The sequence below is a fragment of the Thalassophryne amazonica genome, chromosome 17 (genome assembly GCF_902500255.1).
Source record: "Thalassophryne amazonica chromosome 17, fThaAma1.1, whole genome shotgun sequence".
Lineage (NCBI taxonomy): Eukaryota > Metazoa > Chordata > Actinopteri > Batrachoidiformes > Batrachoididae > Thalassophryne > Thalassophryne amazonica.
The window spans coordinates 52,967,700-52,985,503 of NC_047119.1; the positions used below are offsets into that span (position 1 = coordinate 52,967,700).

At 39.9% G+C, this 17,804-nt stretch overlaps 1 protein-coding gene across 2 annotated transcripts in view; it reads left to right on the forward strand.

The window, feature by feature from the left end:
- The first annotated feature begins 328 nt into the window (after positions 1-328).
- The window catches only part of LOC117528919 (dihydropyrimidinase-related protein 2), a 55,213-nt gene continuing 37,737 nt past the window's right edge, over positions 329-17,804 (forward strand). Inside the window, exon 1 of one of the 2 annotated variants that reach the window (XM_034191545.1) lies at positions 329-759. In XM_034191545.1, coding sequence (XP_034047436.1) covers positions 514-759 — 246 coding nt within the window. In that variant the 5' untranslated portion in view covers positions 329-513. Of the gene's footprint in view, positions 760-4,405; positions 4,559-17,804 lie in introns of those variants that run through there. The other variant, XM_034191546.1, reaches the window with a different exon arrangement.

The window sequence follows — 17,804 nt, forward strand, 5'->3', positions numbered from 1 at the left end:
TAACATTTCAGCCCGTGTAAAAAGATTTATTGAACGAATGAGTGAAAGTTTAAAGCCCAAACTTGCAGGTGGTGGTGGTGCTGGGTGGACAGCGCCTTCATTGTTTCGCTGGGTGTGACTTGGAGAACTCTCCATGGTGCTGATCCATTCCAGAGCTAAACTTGGATCAGGAACGCCCTGCGCTCATATTTAACATACTCCACAGTCACATCATTCCTCTGATGGCTTCTGAGCTCTGAACACTTTGGAGAAGAAAGGACGGTTCTTCAGCGGACACTCGGATCAGTCACCGGCAAACCATCGGGAAACATCGCCGCGCCTGGAACCTTATTTTAACAAAGCTTGTTGCTCGTGTGCTGAGTTGTAAGTGGTTTTACGGTGCAGGAGTGTTTTCGTGCAGCCTTTGTCACCTGCGCTTTAAAGGAAAAAAACAAAATAGGCGGCGGCCGTCCAGGCGTGCGCAAGTCCAAATAAAGACAAGAAGCGGATCATCTGCAGCCACGATCCTCGGACATGTCGACCACCGGCGAAGTGCCTCCTTTCTTCAGCAGCCCTTCCAGGCCGAGGCAGAAATTCTGTGGCGTGTTCTGTCCAGTGGAAGGATCCTCGGAGAGCAAGACGCTGGACTTGGACGCGGTGTCCTCCTCCAGGAGTGACGGCCGAGTCATTAACCGGCAGACCGACATCTGCCAGCAGAGGAAGGTGGAGATCAGGGAGAGCACCGGCAAGGAGGCGCTGCAAAACCTGGACGATGCAAAGGTAATGGTCTTTATTTCCTATGCGTGTTTTTGGACATTTCTGTATCAATTCTCCTCTTTTTCGTGTTTTGCACAAATCTCCATCTGCAATTTGAGTCGCCTATAAGATTTCTGCAAACATCTTAAAGTGTTACAGCAGCCTTTTGACTTGGCTTTAAAGCTTACCGACCAGACAAGTTGCCTTGCCTCTATTTCCCAGAAAGCATTGCGTCATAATACGGAGGCCCGACATGCAGAGGGCGTGGTCGCTGTCGGAGCAGACGGTGACGCTTATTTTGCTGCACGGTTACTTGTGGTAAATTTTGCTCCTTCGGCTGTGATCAATGAAACGGGTCATATATTAATTTTAATCAAGCTAATATACGTTTTAGAAACGTATATTAAAGCTGTAGTGTGTAGGATGTAGTGACATCTAGTGGTGAAAGAGCAGACTGCATTATGCTGCCGTTGGTCACAATATTTTATTTTTTAGAACTGGGGAGTCGTGCTCCCTCAACCTTTTTTGATATGCGATCCTCCATTTCTCAAAAATTAAGGTTCTTTAAGTTTTTTTTTTTTTTTAATGAATCAAAATAAACATACCGACTGCATTTTGAACGTAAATCCCGAAGATACAGCAAGCATTTTATTAAATAACCTGATACAGAAACCTTGTTAATGTGTGCACTTTAAACTGAAACACATCCAAATTCTCTGACACACAAAAAGTGCAACTTAAGTGCAATTTAATATTTGTGCACTCAGGATGCTGTTTGCTGGCCGCTGAGTCTGTGTCATATTACACATCCACGAAAGCTTTGGCTGCTATATTCTGTATTACAGTTTGTTCTTCATTGATCTCATGCAAGAATCAACATTAACAGACTTGTTCCTGCATATAAATAACAAACTGACTGAATGATGCACCGTTTAAACATTTGCAAGCATCTTAGAAAGTGAAGATGTTACTGAGTCGACAATTTGCAGAGTTCACTGCTGCAAAGATATTTTACTTACTGATTGGGTTATACTTGAAATTCCCCCCTTTTCATTCTCAAGTAATTTAATAGCTGATGAGAAAGCTACAGTTCTACCTGATGTACTATTTCACAACGCGTTGTGTCTGCCTACCAGTAGGTGGCGCAACAGGTTAAAGCACCAATAGGTTGGACTCGTGGCATGCTGGGTTGTACTACAAATGTGGTGTACTCAGAATTCTTAAAAATACATGACAGCAAAAAAGACAAGTAAATTCCAAGTGGAATACCCATAAAAGATTAGTTTGACATCACAAATGGGAATCTGAATTAAATTAAAGAACACATTAATTTAAGCAAAAAAAAAAAAAAAAAAAAAAAAAAAGTAGCCTTAAATTCACTCACTCATCTTCAAGTGCTTATCTGGGATCGGGTCGGAAATATTAGCGCAGATTCACGCGAACTGATCCAAAACTTCCAGTTCTGTGAAATAAATGTTTACCATCACTACTGTGAAGATTTAAAGGGGAACTCCAACATTTTGCAACCTAGCCAATATTACTATATATTTTGGGGTTCACTCAGTTTTCACTCGGTACAAAATTTAGTGATTGCAGTATTGATCTCAAACACAAACATCATCACATGTTCACTGGCTACATAACGTTACTGTGCAGGGGCAAGCTGAGGACTGCTTCTCGTCACCGCCAAACAGGCAAAAATGTTGTTAGATGTGTCTGGTAGCATGGAGAGGATCTCTATGGTGGTAAATATGTGCATATACTAAATGTAAATACGCTTTTAAAGATCACTGATTATATAATTAGCCACTTACCTTAACCTCCAGTCCAGGTGGTGGCGCTGCGTTCCACTGAGTCATTACAAACTGACTACTGATTTTGAGCTCATTGGGGGGCTGCATCCTTCGAAGGCTGCATTTGTTGACTATCACAAGAGGCATGACGAGACTGACCCATTTTGAAGGATTCTTGGAATGTGGCCGATGATGCAGCCTTCTTTTCCCCCAAAAACAATGGATACAAAAGATGTATCATTTGCAGCCAAAACAATCTCCACCATCACTGTGACATCCCTGCCCCCCAACAAAATGGTTGGTAAATAATAATAATAAGAGGTGTGTGGAATTTTGGGCTCCATATGTAAAATTATAAATAAGCAATGTTTGTAAGTAAAGTATAAATAGGTATTGAAAAATTATTACAAAACCACTTGTTACAACCACTTTGCTAGCCTGTCTCGTGCAGCTGTCAAGGTTGCTGAGCTACAAAGGGTAGGGATGGGATAAGATAATGCTGCAATTGTAAAATGCTCTGTGGGTGAGACTGTCTCATAGAGGTGGGCGATACCGGGAATTTTGGTATTGATCTGATACCAAGTAAATACAGGCCCAGTATCGCCGATATCGATACTGATACTTTTTCATAGATCCAAAGGATCCAAAAGACCTAGGATAGAATTTAGCCAAACATTGTACGTGACAACAAAATACTTTATTATCACCATCAACATTTTTGTTTAAAAAAATATCACGCAACACAACTTAAAATCTCCCGAGGTAGAGGGCTGACAAACCACACTACAACAAAATTAACACACCACAACAAATACTGTAAACAGTTTCAAACTTATTCTGTTTTTCAAGTCGAACAATGCAATAAAATAATACAAAAAATAAGGAATTTCTTGCCTTCAGTGCTCTTCTCTACATTATTTCTTAAATAAAGAGTGTAAAAAAAATAGAACTTAAAGCAAATTAAAACAATCTTCTGAGGTTAGAGAGCTGACAAACCACAATAGAGAAAATCTAACACACAACAAATATTGTAAACAGTTTCAAACTTGTTCTTGTTTTCCAAGTCAAATAATACAAAGAATAAGGAATTTCCTCCCTTCAGTGCTCTTACAGACAGAGAGTAGACTTTGATGATCTGCGCACACAGCAGGCAGTGTGTGCGGAAAAGAAAAAAAAAGCTTGAGTATCGATATTTTTACACAAGGATCTTTCAATATCAATACCAGCGTTGGTATCGATATTAGGATCGATCCGCCCACCTCTACTGTCTCACACCCATAGCCGAACACAGCCGACACAGGGTTTAGGACAGCTTGCCCCAAACGACATAATCAAGTAGCCTGTTAGCCCATGATGATGTTTGCATTATAAACCAACACTGCACTGATTAATTTTTCTCTTGAGAGAAAAGATGACTCCCCCCCAAAAGTCTAAAATTAGCGCCTTGGTTGAAAAATGTTGACGTCCCCTTTAACAGACAATGCATTCTTTTGTATGCAAGATGTGATCATTAAATAACATGTATGCTTGTACATAATAGTGGTAGATTTTTTTTTATTATAGTTATTTTACAGTTTTCATAAAGACAATTGGCAGGAAAAGCGTGAATGACTCATCATTAAGAGGCTGATGGTTTTTGGCACAGCCGGTCACGTGACCTCTTTAATCCTAATTGATGGCATTAGCGGCTCTGTCAATGGAGCAGGGCGAGGCTCTGCGCATGCGCTCTACCATTCTATCCTCTAGCTCCGCCCCCATCTTTGCTCTTGTCTCAACCCGCCGGGAAGCGTTTGGTGCATCGGCGGAGTCTCACCGGTGGGCGGCTACAGGACGCGACCGGACTTCAGGGACACTTTTGGTTCTTCTTTTTCTCCTTTTTTTTTTCCGTCTTTGCTGCTCCTCCTCCTGTCAGCCCGTGAAGTTTCTCGTCACCCCCGCACAGTCGGTTGGTTCACGGCGGCTCCCGGCGCAGGAACGCAGCGGGGAAGATGTCTGGCTACCAGGGCAAGAAGAACATCCCGCGCATCACGGTGAGTGATGCTGGCAGACAAATCCGGGCTCCTGCAGGCCCGACGTGCACGTTAGAATCAGCCACAGCCCCCGTGCACGCCAGAGTCGATCAATCAGCGCAGTTTAGTGGAAGGAAAACGTGAGTTTTGCAGCATCATTGGAACCACTGCAGGGGAAAGGATGATTTTCCGTGTTTATATTAAATGTTTTTTCTCCACGCGTGTGCACAGCAGCTGCAATAATCATGACTGGTGGTCTTTGTTAGACAATGGCTGCTGTGCACACCAGCAGCACCGCCAAATGCTGCTCCACACCCTCTTATTCTGCTTAACAATTTTCGTCTTTTGAAAATACTTTTCCCCCCTTAAGTGTCTTATTTATTTATTTTTTGGGGGGGGGGATGCATGCGGGAAAATCTTTCTGGGTGTCACTGTGGATTATTCCCCGCTGCAGGGAAAGTAGAGATCAGAGAGGGGAAGGGAGGAGATTGATGTGAAGGGAGGGGGCGGCCAGCCTGGTTTCCTTTCATTTTTCTCTTCTGCTGTTTTAATGAAGGGATGTGCGTGGAATCAGAGCTGCTGTGGGAGGAAGTCGCAGTGTTTACAGCCAGTGTGTCAGAGAGTTCAGATGAAAACATGTTGGAACAAACGGCAGAGAGAGAACCTTCATTGACACACTGTGTTCTGTGCAGGATGGAAGATGGACCAGATTGGAAGACTTTATGCTTCCAGTTCTGGCCCACACTTCCGACTGGGCGCTGCGCGCTTTTGGAAGTGAGCAAAGCTGTCAGATTATCTCTCACAGGGGCGGCTCTAGCTTCAGGTGAAGGGGGTGGGGGTGTGCCCCAGGGATGGATAAGGTGGGGGCACCACAGGGTTTGCCTTTTAGAATAAATAGTTGTGTGCCTTAAGGGCACCAAAATCTGAAAAGTTTGGTGCCCCTCAGAAAAGTTCGGTATCAAACCTACCGCTACGCAGCATAGCGGCAAAGCAACTAGGGGGGTCTGGGGCCATGCCCCCCACAAAATGTTGATTAAAAAAAAGGATGCAAATTGTGCATTTTGGTGATATCTGGGGCAGATTTGGGGTGAAATTATGGAAGAACAAAAAACGAAAGCACTTCAAGGTGTTCTTCCTCAGAATCAGAATTAAGCTCAGAATCTAAGGCAGCTCTTCCCTCAAAAACTCTGTCATAATTGTGTTTATAAACCAGTCACCATTTGCTTTTATTATACATCTGTGTAGTTAATAAATAAAATAATCTTCACGGATGATTTGCTCGCGCGTGCTCGTAGAGAAATATAAAAAACTCTCCGCTGGCTGCTGTTCGCTCTTCCCTCAAAAACGCTCCATTTGATCTGTGTATAATACAACCCCTGGCAAAAATTATGGAATTACCGGCCTTGGAGGATGTTCATTCAGTTGTTTAATTTTGTAGAAAAAAAGCAGATCACAGACATGACACAAAACTAAAGTCATTTCAAATGGCAACTTTCTGGCTTTAAGAAACACTATAAGAAATCAAGAAAAAAAGATTGTGGCAGTCAGTAACGGTTACTTTTTTAGACCAAGCAGAGGGAAAAAAATATGGAATCACCCTGTAAATTTTCATCCCCCAAACTAACACCTGCATCAAATCAGATCTACTCGTTGACATTGACCCTATGCCATGACATTGACCCTATGTGTCTTTTTACAAGGAATGTTTTCACAGTTTTTGCTCTATGGCAAGATGCATTATCATCTTGAAACATCCCCAAACATCCTTTCAATTGTCCAAAATATCAACGTAAACTTGTGCATTTATTGATGATGTAATGACAGCCATCTCCCCAGTGCCTTTACCTGACATGCAGCCCCATATCATCAATGACTGTGGAAATTTACATGTTCTCTTCAGGCAGTCATCATTATAAATCTCATTGGAACGGCACCAAACAAAAGTTCCAGCATCATCACCTTGCCCAATGCAGATTCGAGATTCATCATTTTGTTGTGCATTTTTCAATTTTTGAGACATATTGTTTTAAGTTTTCTGTCTTGACGCTTTGATGTCTTCCTTGGTCTACCAGTATGTTTGCCTTTAACAACCTTCCAATGTTGTTTGTATTTGGTTCAGAGTTTAGACACAGCTGACTGTGAATAACCAACATCTTTTGCAACATTGCATGACGATTTACTCTCTTTTAAGAGTTTGATAATCCCCTCCTTTGTTTCAATTGACATCTCTCATGTTGGAGCCATGATTCATGTCAGTCTACTTGGTGCAACAGCTCTCCAAGGTGTGTTCACTCCTTTTTAGATGCAGACTAACGAGCAGATCTGATATGATGCAGGTGTTAGTTTTGGGGATGAAAATTTACAGGGTGATTCCATAATTTTTTCCTCAGAATTGAGTGATTCCATATCTTTTTTTCCTCTGCTTGGTCTAAAAAAGTAACCGTTACTGACTGCCACAATCTTTTTTTCTTGATTTCTTATAGTGTTTCTTAAAGCCAGAAAGTTGCCATTTGAAATGACTTTAGTTTTGTGTCATGTCTGTGATCTGCTTTTTTTCTACAAAATTAAACAACTGAATGAACATCCTCAGAGGCTGGTGATTCCATAATTTTTGCCAGGGGTTGTAAAACGCGGCATTACAAACAGAGGAGAAGAACATTTTTTGATGACGTTTTGTGTATGTGTCGGTCTCAGAAAGTCAAATTCTGCGCAAATTTTGTCCAAAGTTGATTGATTTCTGTACAGTTATGAAATAAAAAAGGTGGATTCCAGTCGGGAATGCAAGTCTAAAGAGTTGTGTGCCCGCCCCCAAAGTAGGGTGCCATGGGTTCCCGGGTAACCGCTAAAATCGAACCCTGGGGCACCACCCAAACCAACCAAAATAAGAGAAGATACAAAGAAAGATATGGGGGGAGAAAATAAAACGAGAGTTTACTGTGACTGCCAAGATAGGCTCCAGCCCCCCGGTGACCCTTGATTGGAGTAAGCAGGTGCAAGAGAATGAATATTTGCTACAATTTCTTCATCAAGCTGAACATACGTGTTCAACCATATGAAATGTTTCCACCATATCATCTGTACGTAGATCTAAGATCAACTTCTATGATCTGCATGACGCTATTATAGATTAACAAGTGTTTTTGGGGATTCCTGGACAATCTGTCAACGATAGGGCACTGCAGTCTCCTTTGAACCCTGCGTGATATCACAGGATTTGACCACTTATGGGAACCTCGGCCCCATTGCGCAATATATACACAACATATTTTCACATGGAAAAATGGTGTACTGTTTTGTTTGTGGCTGCAATCACCGAAGCAGTTGCGAAAAGTTTTTTTTTTTTTTGGTTCCCAGTGGAGAAGAAAAGACGAGGCAGATAGGAAATGTTGTCTAAGTGTTAGCCTACACAGCTAACCAGAGTAGCTCTGTTCTGTCACCTGCAAAACCGCCTCTACACGTTTGTGCTCCGGGTCATAAACAAACCACAACACATGTCCACTTTCCCACTGCATCCTCACTTTTTCTTTGCGTTTTCACTTTGTTTGCATGTAATTTGCCCAAAAACCCATTGAAAATGCTGTGGTTTGTCCCCCGGAAGTAGAAAAATTAAGCCATATGCATCATATTTTACCACTTTAGCGCTCGGGCCCAAACAACACTGCGGTGCCCAATTCACTGATGATCATGAAAGATGTTTTCAGTAAAACAATTTTATGGTTTTGTGTAAGTATTCACCACTTAAAAAGTTTCTTACTACGAGTATACGTATTTAATTTATATCTGTGACAGTATTACGCTGTCGTTCCATGAATGAGTGGATTGCCCAGTTATGATGAATCAGTGAGGCACCCCCCCTTTCCCCAGAACCAAAACCTGCTGGATCCACTCCTGGTATGTCCCCCTGAAATACTTTTTTTTAAAACATGTTATTCTATTTTATGGTTTTAACAGACTTTCACATGTTAGTCTTAAAGTGAGTTTGTTAAATGGTCTTTTTGAACTCCATTGATGGGAATGGAACCTGTGACCTTCATGGCCAATCAGGAGATTTGATGCAGGGCAGACATGAGTATTTAACTCATCAGACACCGGAGAAGGTTTATATATTTATAAAACTGCAGCGCTGACAAATGATCTCAGTTTGGTTTTTGAATTTGGATGTTGAAACATTCAGAGGTCAGATGGGGGCGCTGTTTCTCCATGTGCGTGGCTCATCTATGCTCTCGTCAAATATGAATGAACCTCCATAAGTTGACCACCTGGACCTGCAGCGCCTCATGAAGGCTTTGGTTCAGACATAGAGCAGTGATTGCAGCTGGAGCTAATAAATGTTTTTGTTATTGATTAATTGATCACTTCTTGGTCTCAAATTTACAAGAGCCCAAAGTAAAACTGTCCAAACATTAAATCTTTGATGTGGTCAGTTTAAGTAAATGCGTGATCTGTCTAATAGTGCTCCATCGTGGTTAAGATTGTTTAAAGCACTTTTGTTTAGCATTAAATCAGATTTGAGTTTAACTGGGTACTAAATATTTTTGGACATTTTTACAAGAAGCCATTAAATATGGCCATCGGGTACTGCGCAGGCTTTGTGTCTGTCTGTCTGTCTGTGTAGGTCCAGTCCTATTACTGCCACAGTCTTCAAATTCACAAGGAACATTCTTGGGACACAGACTCTGGACAAGCTCAAAGATGATTAACCTTGACCTATTTTAAGAGGTTAAAAAGTCATATTATGTTTCATTCTGTTCTGTTGGTTTTTGAGTGGGAGGGGTGACAGCCAATCAAAGTAGAGCAGCATTATGACGTCAGTGGCAGGTCTCTGTAAAGCTGCTTCATTTATGTGTTTAGGTTTCTTGTACATTCTGTAAAAGCTAGCGAGAAATAAACACTTCTGAAACTGAAAATGCTGTTTTTGGAACCTAATAGTACCTCTGGAGTGATTTACATGACATTTCATGGACGTTAGCATGGTGATGTTACAGGCTAGGTGCAAACTGTTTTGTTTGTAAATATCACCTCTATTTCTCGCTAGTTTATACATAATATATGAAAAAAACACTTCAAACGCTGAAAACACTGTTTTTGTAATTGATAACAACTCTGGAGTGAATTACAAGACATTTTGCTGGACGTGAGCTTGCACGCCAACTTCCGCTAACTCCAAGCCAATGTTCACTCTTGTCAAAAGCTCATAAACGTACATACTACTGATGATTGATTGAGGGGCTTTATTGAACATGTATGAATTGTAAGACAATAGGATCTTAATAATTAATGTCAACATGTATGTATGTGTGTGTGTATATATATATAATTTGCACTGGGATACCAATTAAACAACTGAAAATTATAAAGAAGATAAAGCGCATATGGCCTAGAGTATTTTAGCATGGTATTGTATTTTAAAAATTGATTTAACTGTTGTTACATTTTTTTGTTTTTCTTTTTTTCCGGATGTGGCAAAAAAAAAAAGAAGAAAAAAACGGTGACAGCACCGCCCTCTTATTTCTGGTGCATAATTCAAGTGCTCTTGTGGACGCTCCTACTACTGTCAGTGTGAATTTTATCATTTTAGATCATTTTGGAAGGAAAAAATGTAATTGCTGATGCTCAGGACACTCAGTATCCCCAAAGTTGCCCTGCAGCCTGACCTGGATGATCTCATCTTAAATGCAGTAAATAATATGTACAATCAGCCATCAGTTATTTATTTTAAGCGCTTGGAGCTGAAGTTATTTTTGTATGTGGGATGTATTTTAGGACAATGCAGGATGAAAGTGCAAACTAAAAATAGGTTTTAATAGAAAGTCGTATCTTTAAAAATAATCTGCGCTGGATTTTGGCTCAGATCTTTGACTACAATTATCCTCAAGCTTCGTGTGTGTGTGTGTGTGTGTTAAATATTAAAGTGACTTGATGCTGTTATATCTCGGTGCATGGCTGCGTGTGGTGATGTCCAAGTAAACTCCGTCACCACACTGGTTGTTATTGAATCCCAGAGTCTCTAGGTGTCGTTGATTTGAGGACGGGACTTGCCCCATCTGTCTGTCTATGAGTCAACCACCCAGGCATGCAGCCGATTCCTCAGCATCTTATGAACATGTGCATGAAGGAAAATAATTCTTCAGTGTTTATTTAAGACTTACATCTGCCATATGTGCCTACAAGAGTTTGAGCGACTGCTTTGCACCACCTTCAATGTAACAAATCAAATGGGCAAACAACTAGCACCTCATGAACCAGCGTGGCACAAAAACAGGACAAAGTGATCTTGATCCATACGGACTCTGGCGCTGTCTGTGAGCGACCTGGTGATTGCAATGCCAAAGCTGGAACTGCACCCAGGCTTTGTGTGTGTGTGTGTTGGGGTTCATATAACCTCAGGCGCTGTCCTTTGTTGCTTCCTGTTCTGTGTAGAAGTAGGAAGGTGGACGGAGCTGCATGCTGTTTGTCCCACATTTTTCCCCATTGATTAAAATCGGACAGAGTTCGTGTTTTACAGTCGCACTCCTTAATGATTACATCCCCCCGCCCCGCCCAGTCTGCCGGGACTGACATTTCTCATTGTCAGACAATTCATCAGTTCATTCCTGAGAAAGTAAACGAGAAATGAGCATCTGGTGTGAAAATGTTGTTTTTGGTCCGAGAGAGAACTCTGATGTTCGTTTCAAGTTCCAAATATCATTGAGGCCAAAATAATCCATTTCAGCTGCATTAGAGGATTTTTGTTTTATGCTCAAATTAAACAAAATTGAGAGAATTGCATGCTTTAATCCAGATGAAGCACTTAAAAGGGCGTTAACTCTGCCAGTAGAGCAGTGACGGCCGACTCACTGCACATTGTTGCTTTAACCCACTGAAAGACATCTATTGATCTTTGTGATGTAATAAAGATTTGGGTGCTGTTTTCACCAAACTACAGATAACATAGAAACCAGTGAGACATGATGCATAATAAGTTTTCAAAACATTACTTCAAAGTCTATAACTTCTTCTGCATTGTCTGTAAAATCTGCCCATAACTGATTGTTACAGTATATTTTCATACACACTAAAAACATTAAGACTGAGGTCCTTTTATTTGTTTCATTTACATGAGTGGAAACCAAAATCTGCATGCAAACACAAGTAAAAGACGGCAGGTGTTTTCTTTTAAAAGCTATAGGCCCTTTCAAATTTCACTAAAGTGAGAAAATTTAGTTCCTACCAAAATCCAAGCATTATAATGTAGGTTTATTTTTGTAACATGTTGCAAAATTACAGCTCATTATAATGAAGAGGACAAATTTATCTGTGGGGGAAATTCCATAGTGATTATAGTCTTTTCTTTCATGGCTTTTATGCAGATTAACTACAGGATGAAGTGCATGTGAGCATGCGTGAGGTTTTGAGGTTGCCTGCGACCCATTTTACGTCAGCATCCATAAGATTAAGATTACTTCCAAATCTACCAAATGTTTGTCATAGCATCTGATCGCTTGAATTTCTCCCCCTCAGGTGTTGAAATTTTAAATTGTTTCCAGACAGCTTGAATTTTGATCATATTTTGCAACAACAGATTATGAATGCCTTATCTAAATGCTAAGGAATTAAATTATAGTGGTGCCAAAGAACATTCTTTGTATGACTTAAATGTTTAAAAAAAACCAAATGGCCCCATACCTTTTTTTTTTTAAGATGTCTGGTTGAAGTGACCCCTTGAGAACATTATCACAGTTGTTGGTTGGCAGATTTGAAGCACAAGATGTTTGAAAAGCAAATTGTTTTGGATGATCAAGTTAGCTTTGCAGCAGCTTTACAGCTGTGTTTTTGTTCAGCTTGTTTCTGCTGAATCCAGGATGCACATAAATCATGCTGTTAGATGTCAGAACTGGCAACACTCTCTCCACCTTCACTGTTCCCAGGATAGTTTCCTTTTGGACAACAAGACAGAATTGCTAGGTGACGTCTAACATTGGCAGACGTTTTCATAGTAGGAGTCCTAGTATACAGGCCCTGATCATGTGAGTTCATTTTCATGCCTGTGCTGATTTCTGGATACCATAGCATGAAGTAAATGAGTTTGATTCCTCTGGATGGGCTGCCAGTTCCTTGTAGGTTACTTGCCCAGTGAAGGTCGGTTTGCAATCGTAGTTGGGTAGACTCAGGCAATGCAGGTGAAGTGTCTTTTTCAAGGACAAAGACAGGTGGCTGAGGGCGCATCTGGAATTGAACCTGGTGTCACAGACTGAACGGCTCCCCCCAAAAATTGGTCTGCCCTGCCTCCACTGTAGAGCTGAAACAACTAATCGAATTAATCGATTGAAATCGATTATTAAAATAGTTGTCAACTAATTTAGTCATCAATTAGTTGCTAAATAAATATGTATCTTAATATTTCCCCACTAAAACCCCGAAGAGCATATGTCTGTGAGGAATATTTTCCTTTTTATGTTAAACTCGGGAGGAGCTCGGAGTCAAGCCGCTGCTCCTCCATGTCGAAAGGAGTCAGTTGAGGTGGCTCGGGCATCTTTTCCGGATGCCCCCTGGATGCCTCACTGGAGAGGTGTTCCGGGCACGTCCCACTGGGAGGAGGCCCCGGGGAAGACCCAGGACACGCTGGAGGGACTACATCTCTCGGCTGGCTTGGGAACGCCTTGGGGTTCCCCTGGAGGAGCTGGGGGAGGTGTGTGTGGATCGGGAGGTCTGGGCGGCTTTGCTTGAGCTGCTGTCCCCGCGACCTGACTCCGGATAAAGCGGAAGAAAATGGATGGATGTTAAACTGACCTGTTATGGTCTTCTGAAACAGTTGATGGATGTATTTTATGCTAACGCCAATGCTAACACATTAGCATGTCTATGGCATTTTCAATGTTAAAGTTAGCATTAAGCTGCTGGCATTTCAGCATGTTTGTGCATTTTTCTGTATAATAATTGGCTCAGTGTTTGTTGTTGTAAAAGAGTCAAATGTATTACAAATTATAATTTTTAATTTATTTTTATTTATATATTAATAATAATAGCAACAATAATAATAGTAATAATAACTAATAATGCTACAATACAATTTTAGAGAAAGAGACATGAGTCACATGTGTCATTGTGAAATGACCACATTGTTTACAAGTTATACAGAGAATGTTGCTCATATGAGTCAGGCTACAATTTTTAATTTAGGTTTTATGGTTAACTGGTTATGCTAATTGCTCATTTGCAGCAACAAAAATACCTATTTTTTTCACCATATATTTTATAACATTTATGTTTGTGTTGTTTTATGGCAACTCAGCACTTTGATAAAGCAATGCCATTTGAAATAATTATTTTTGTTCTTTATTATAAACTGTTTTATTCTTTATTATTTTATATTTCAACAGCCAAGGGACATTTGAAGATTTGTTGATTTTGAAGTATTTTAAGTTTTCAAATAATGTTCTGTTGTTAAATAAAGTGATGGAAGGAGAGAAAAATTGTTTCCCTGGCACATTTTTAAAAAATTCCCCGCTAATCGATTAATCGTGTCGAAACCCCATCAGATTCATCGATGATCCAAATAATCGTTTGTTGCAGCCCTGCTCCACTGCGGAGGCGTCAATTCCAACCACAGCAGCTCTTCTGAGATGACCTCTCTTCACCCAAAATGATGAAATGGATAAATGGGATTAGTAACCATCAGATGACAAGTTAAAACCTCTTAAATCATTCTAAAGTCAGTTTTAAGCAGAAACGAGATGATAATTGGTGACGCTTTGAAATGATGGAGGTGCAGTGAATGCAGCAGCTAGCAGCCCATGTTGCTGTGGCGCTCTGATCGCTTCCATCTTTTATGATGAAATAATGCTGGATTTATGTAAAAATGATTGTTGTACAAAAGCTTCAGATATGTTGCTGAGATAGATGATGACTGGAGTGCAGTTTGAAGCAGAAACAAGGTGATAATCGGTGAACCATGGCTAATGACGCATGTGCAGTGAAGGCAGGGTGGACAGATTTTTAAGGGGGACCGTTCGGTTTGTGACATCAGGTCTGCATATTGGTAGCCCAGTCCTCTCCCACAAAACATCCTGCTACACTACTTTTATAAATCACATCTAGATGCATACACTGGTTTCCCACATTATCAGATCCACCACACTTTGTAGCCACCTCGGGTACTGGATGGCAACCACCTAGGCGGACAATAAGTCTAACCCTGCCTCTTGAAAGAAACCACCTATTTACTTTACCACAATTGGGTTAAATTTGGACATCTCCTGGCCTTTTCCAGTTCTTGGGGTACTCAAGATTGAGGCGTCCACATGCTGGATCATGTCCAGAGAAATGTGCTACATGGCCAAAGTGTCCAATTTTTGATTTATTTAATTATTTTACTTGATCGGTGTTCTGTGCTGCTTATTTTAGATCGTGATTGCAGTTTCAGAGGAATTTTAATCGAATGATCGGCCCCTTGATGCCTCAGATTGAGGACGTTATGTCTTCACCCCATCTATCAGCGTGTCCGTCTGTAAACCTTTTGGTTTCTGCACAATAACCAAAGAACACCTCTTATAATTGAAACCATTTGTTGGTGGCATTTTGTATAAGACTACAGGAAGGTTCCTTTTTTTGGAAACGGCAGTCGTCAATTATCCAATATGGCCACCATCTTGATTTTTGTTTCCATGCCCAATTGCAATCATTTCTTGGTGGTGTATCGGGGGAGGCTAGAGTAAGTATCCTCTGCCAGTCTCCTGGTGAAGAAATAATTTCCAGACTTGATTATCACCTCTGCTATAAAACCATATATCAACTTAACATACAAGCCGGGGCGTACACCACACTTGTTACTTCTGACAACAAGATCCAAAGTAAGACAGTTGGCACCCAACACGTGGGGTTCAAACGTCTGCAGTTAGAATAAAATAGACCATCAAAGATTAGCATCAGGTTTCAGCGATGAAAGATGATGCTTTAATAACTTCTTTGTTAATATTGGACCTGACTTGACAGCAAAAATTCCCGATGGTTGTAACAAGGAGCAAGAATCACTCATAAAAATCAATCCAAACACAGTGTTTCTCTCCAGTGTTAGTGAAGCCAAAATAATAGATATTGTTAATAAATGTAAAAATAAAAAATCAACTGACTGTTATGACATAGATATGAAGCTAGTAAAAACAATAATCAAAAGCATATCAAAACCCCTGACTCATATATGTAACTTGTCATTTCAAACTGGGACATTCCCAATCAAAATGAAGATGGCAAAAGTTATTCCACTATACAGAAATGGAAATAAACATATCTTCACAAACTACACACCGGTCTCTCTACTTCCACAATTTTCCAAAATTTTAGAAAAGCTTTTTAACAACAGGTTAGGATCCTTTATAGAAAAATATAACATAATTAACGAATGTCAGTATGGGTTTAGGTCTGGTAGGTCAACTTCACTTGCAATAATTGAAGCAATAGAAGAGATTACAAACACCTTAGATAAAGTAAAAACTATATAGTTGGAATATTCATTGATTTAAAGAAAGCATTTGACACACTTAATCACTCAATTCTACTCAATAAATTGGAAAGATATGGTATCAGGGGAGTGGCTTGGAACTGGATTCAAAGCTATTTAACGGAGAGACATCAGTTTGTGCAGATGGGTGCATTTAAATCTGGGTGTTTGGGCATCCCTTGTGGGGTCCCACAGGGATCCATACTGGGTACACATTTTTTTAATCTTTATATAAAGTACATATTTAATGTCACAATTATTAAAATTATTATTTGCAGATGATACCAATATATTCTATTCCAGTGATAACTATAGCAAACTTATTAATGTGGTAAATAGTGAATTAATTAAGCTGAAAACTTGGTTGAATATTAATAAATTATCCCTAAATATAAAAAAGACTAAAGTCATGTTTTTTGGAAATCATAATGTCAATTCTAATTTACCAATACATATAGACGGTGTCGAAATAGATAGTGTCAGAAGTCAAATTTTTAGGGATAACCATCGATAGTAAATTAAGCTGGAAGTCTCATATCAGCCACATACATAAAAAAAAGTTTCCAAGAATGTCTCTATTATGTACAAAGCAAAATATTTTCTGGATCATAATGCATTATATTTATTATATTGTTCTTTAATCTCTCCTTACTTAACATATTGTATAGAAATCTGGGGTAACAATTACAAACGTTTGCTACATCCCCTCTGTATAATCCAAAAGCGGGCAATAAGAATCATCTATAAGGTAGGATATCTTGATCACACAAATAGTCTATTTTTGCAATCAAAATTGTTGAAAATGCCAGATCTGGTTAATTTTCACACTGCACAATTATTATACAACCCCTAGCAAAAATTATGGAATCACTGGCCTCGGATGATGTTCATTCAGTTGTTTAATTTTGTAGAAGAAAAGCAAATCACAGACATGACACAAAACTAAAGTCATTTCAAATGGCAACTTTCTGGCTTTAAGAAACACTATAAGAAATCAGGAAAAAAGATTGTAACAGTCAGTAACGGTTACTTTTTTAGACCAAGCAGAGGAAAAAAATATGGAATCACTCAATTCTGAGGAATAAATTATGGAATCACCCTGTAAATTTTCATCCCCCAAACTAACACCTGCATCAGATCAGATCTGCTCGTTGACATTGACCCTATGCCATGACATTGACCCTATGTGTCTTTTTGCAAGGAATGTTTTCACAGTTTTTGCTCTATGGCAAGATGCATTATCATCTTGAAAAATGATTTAATCATCCCCAAACATCCTTTCAATTGTCCAAAATATCAACGTAAACTTGTGCATTTATTGATGATGTAATGACAGCCATCTCCCCAGTGCCTTTACCTGACATGCAGCCCCATATCATCAATGACTGTGGAAATTTACATGTTCTCTTCAGGCAGTCATCTTTATAAATCTCATTGGAACGGCACCAAACAAAAGTTCCAGCATCATCACCTTGCCCAATGCAGATTCGAGATTCATCACTGAATATGACTTTCATCCAGTCATCCACAGTCCACAATTGCTTTTCCTTAGCCCATTGTAACCTTGTTTTTTTCTGTTTAGGTGTTAATGATGGCTTTTGTTTAGCTTTTCTGTATGTAAATCCCATTTCCTTTAGGCGGTTTCTTACAGTTCAGTCACAGACGTTGACTCCAGTTTCCTCCCATTCGTTCCTCATTTGTTTTGTTGCGCATTTTTCGATTTTTGAGACATATTGCTTTAAGTTTTCTGTCTTGACGCTTTGATGTCTTCCTTGGTCTACCAATATGTTT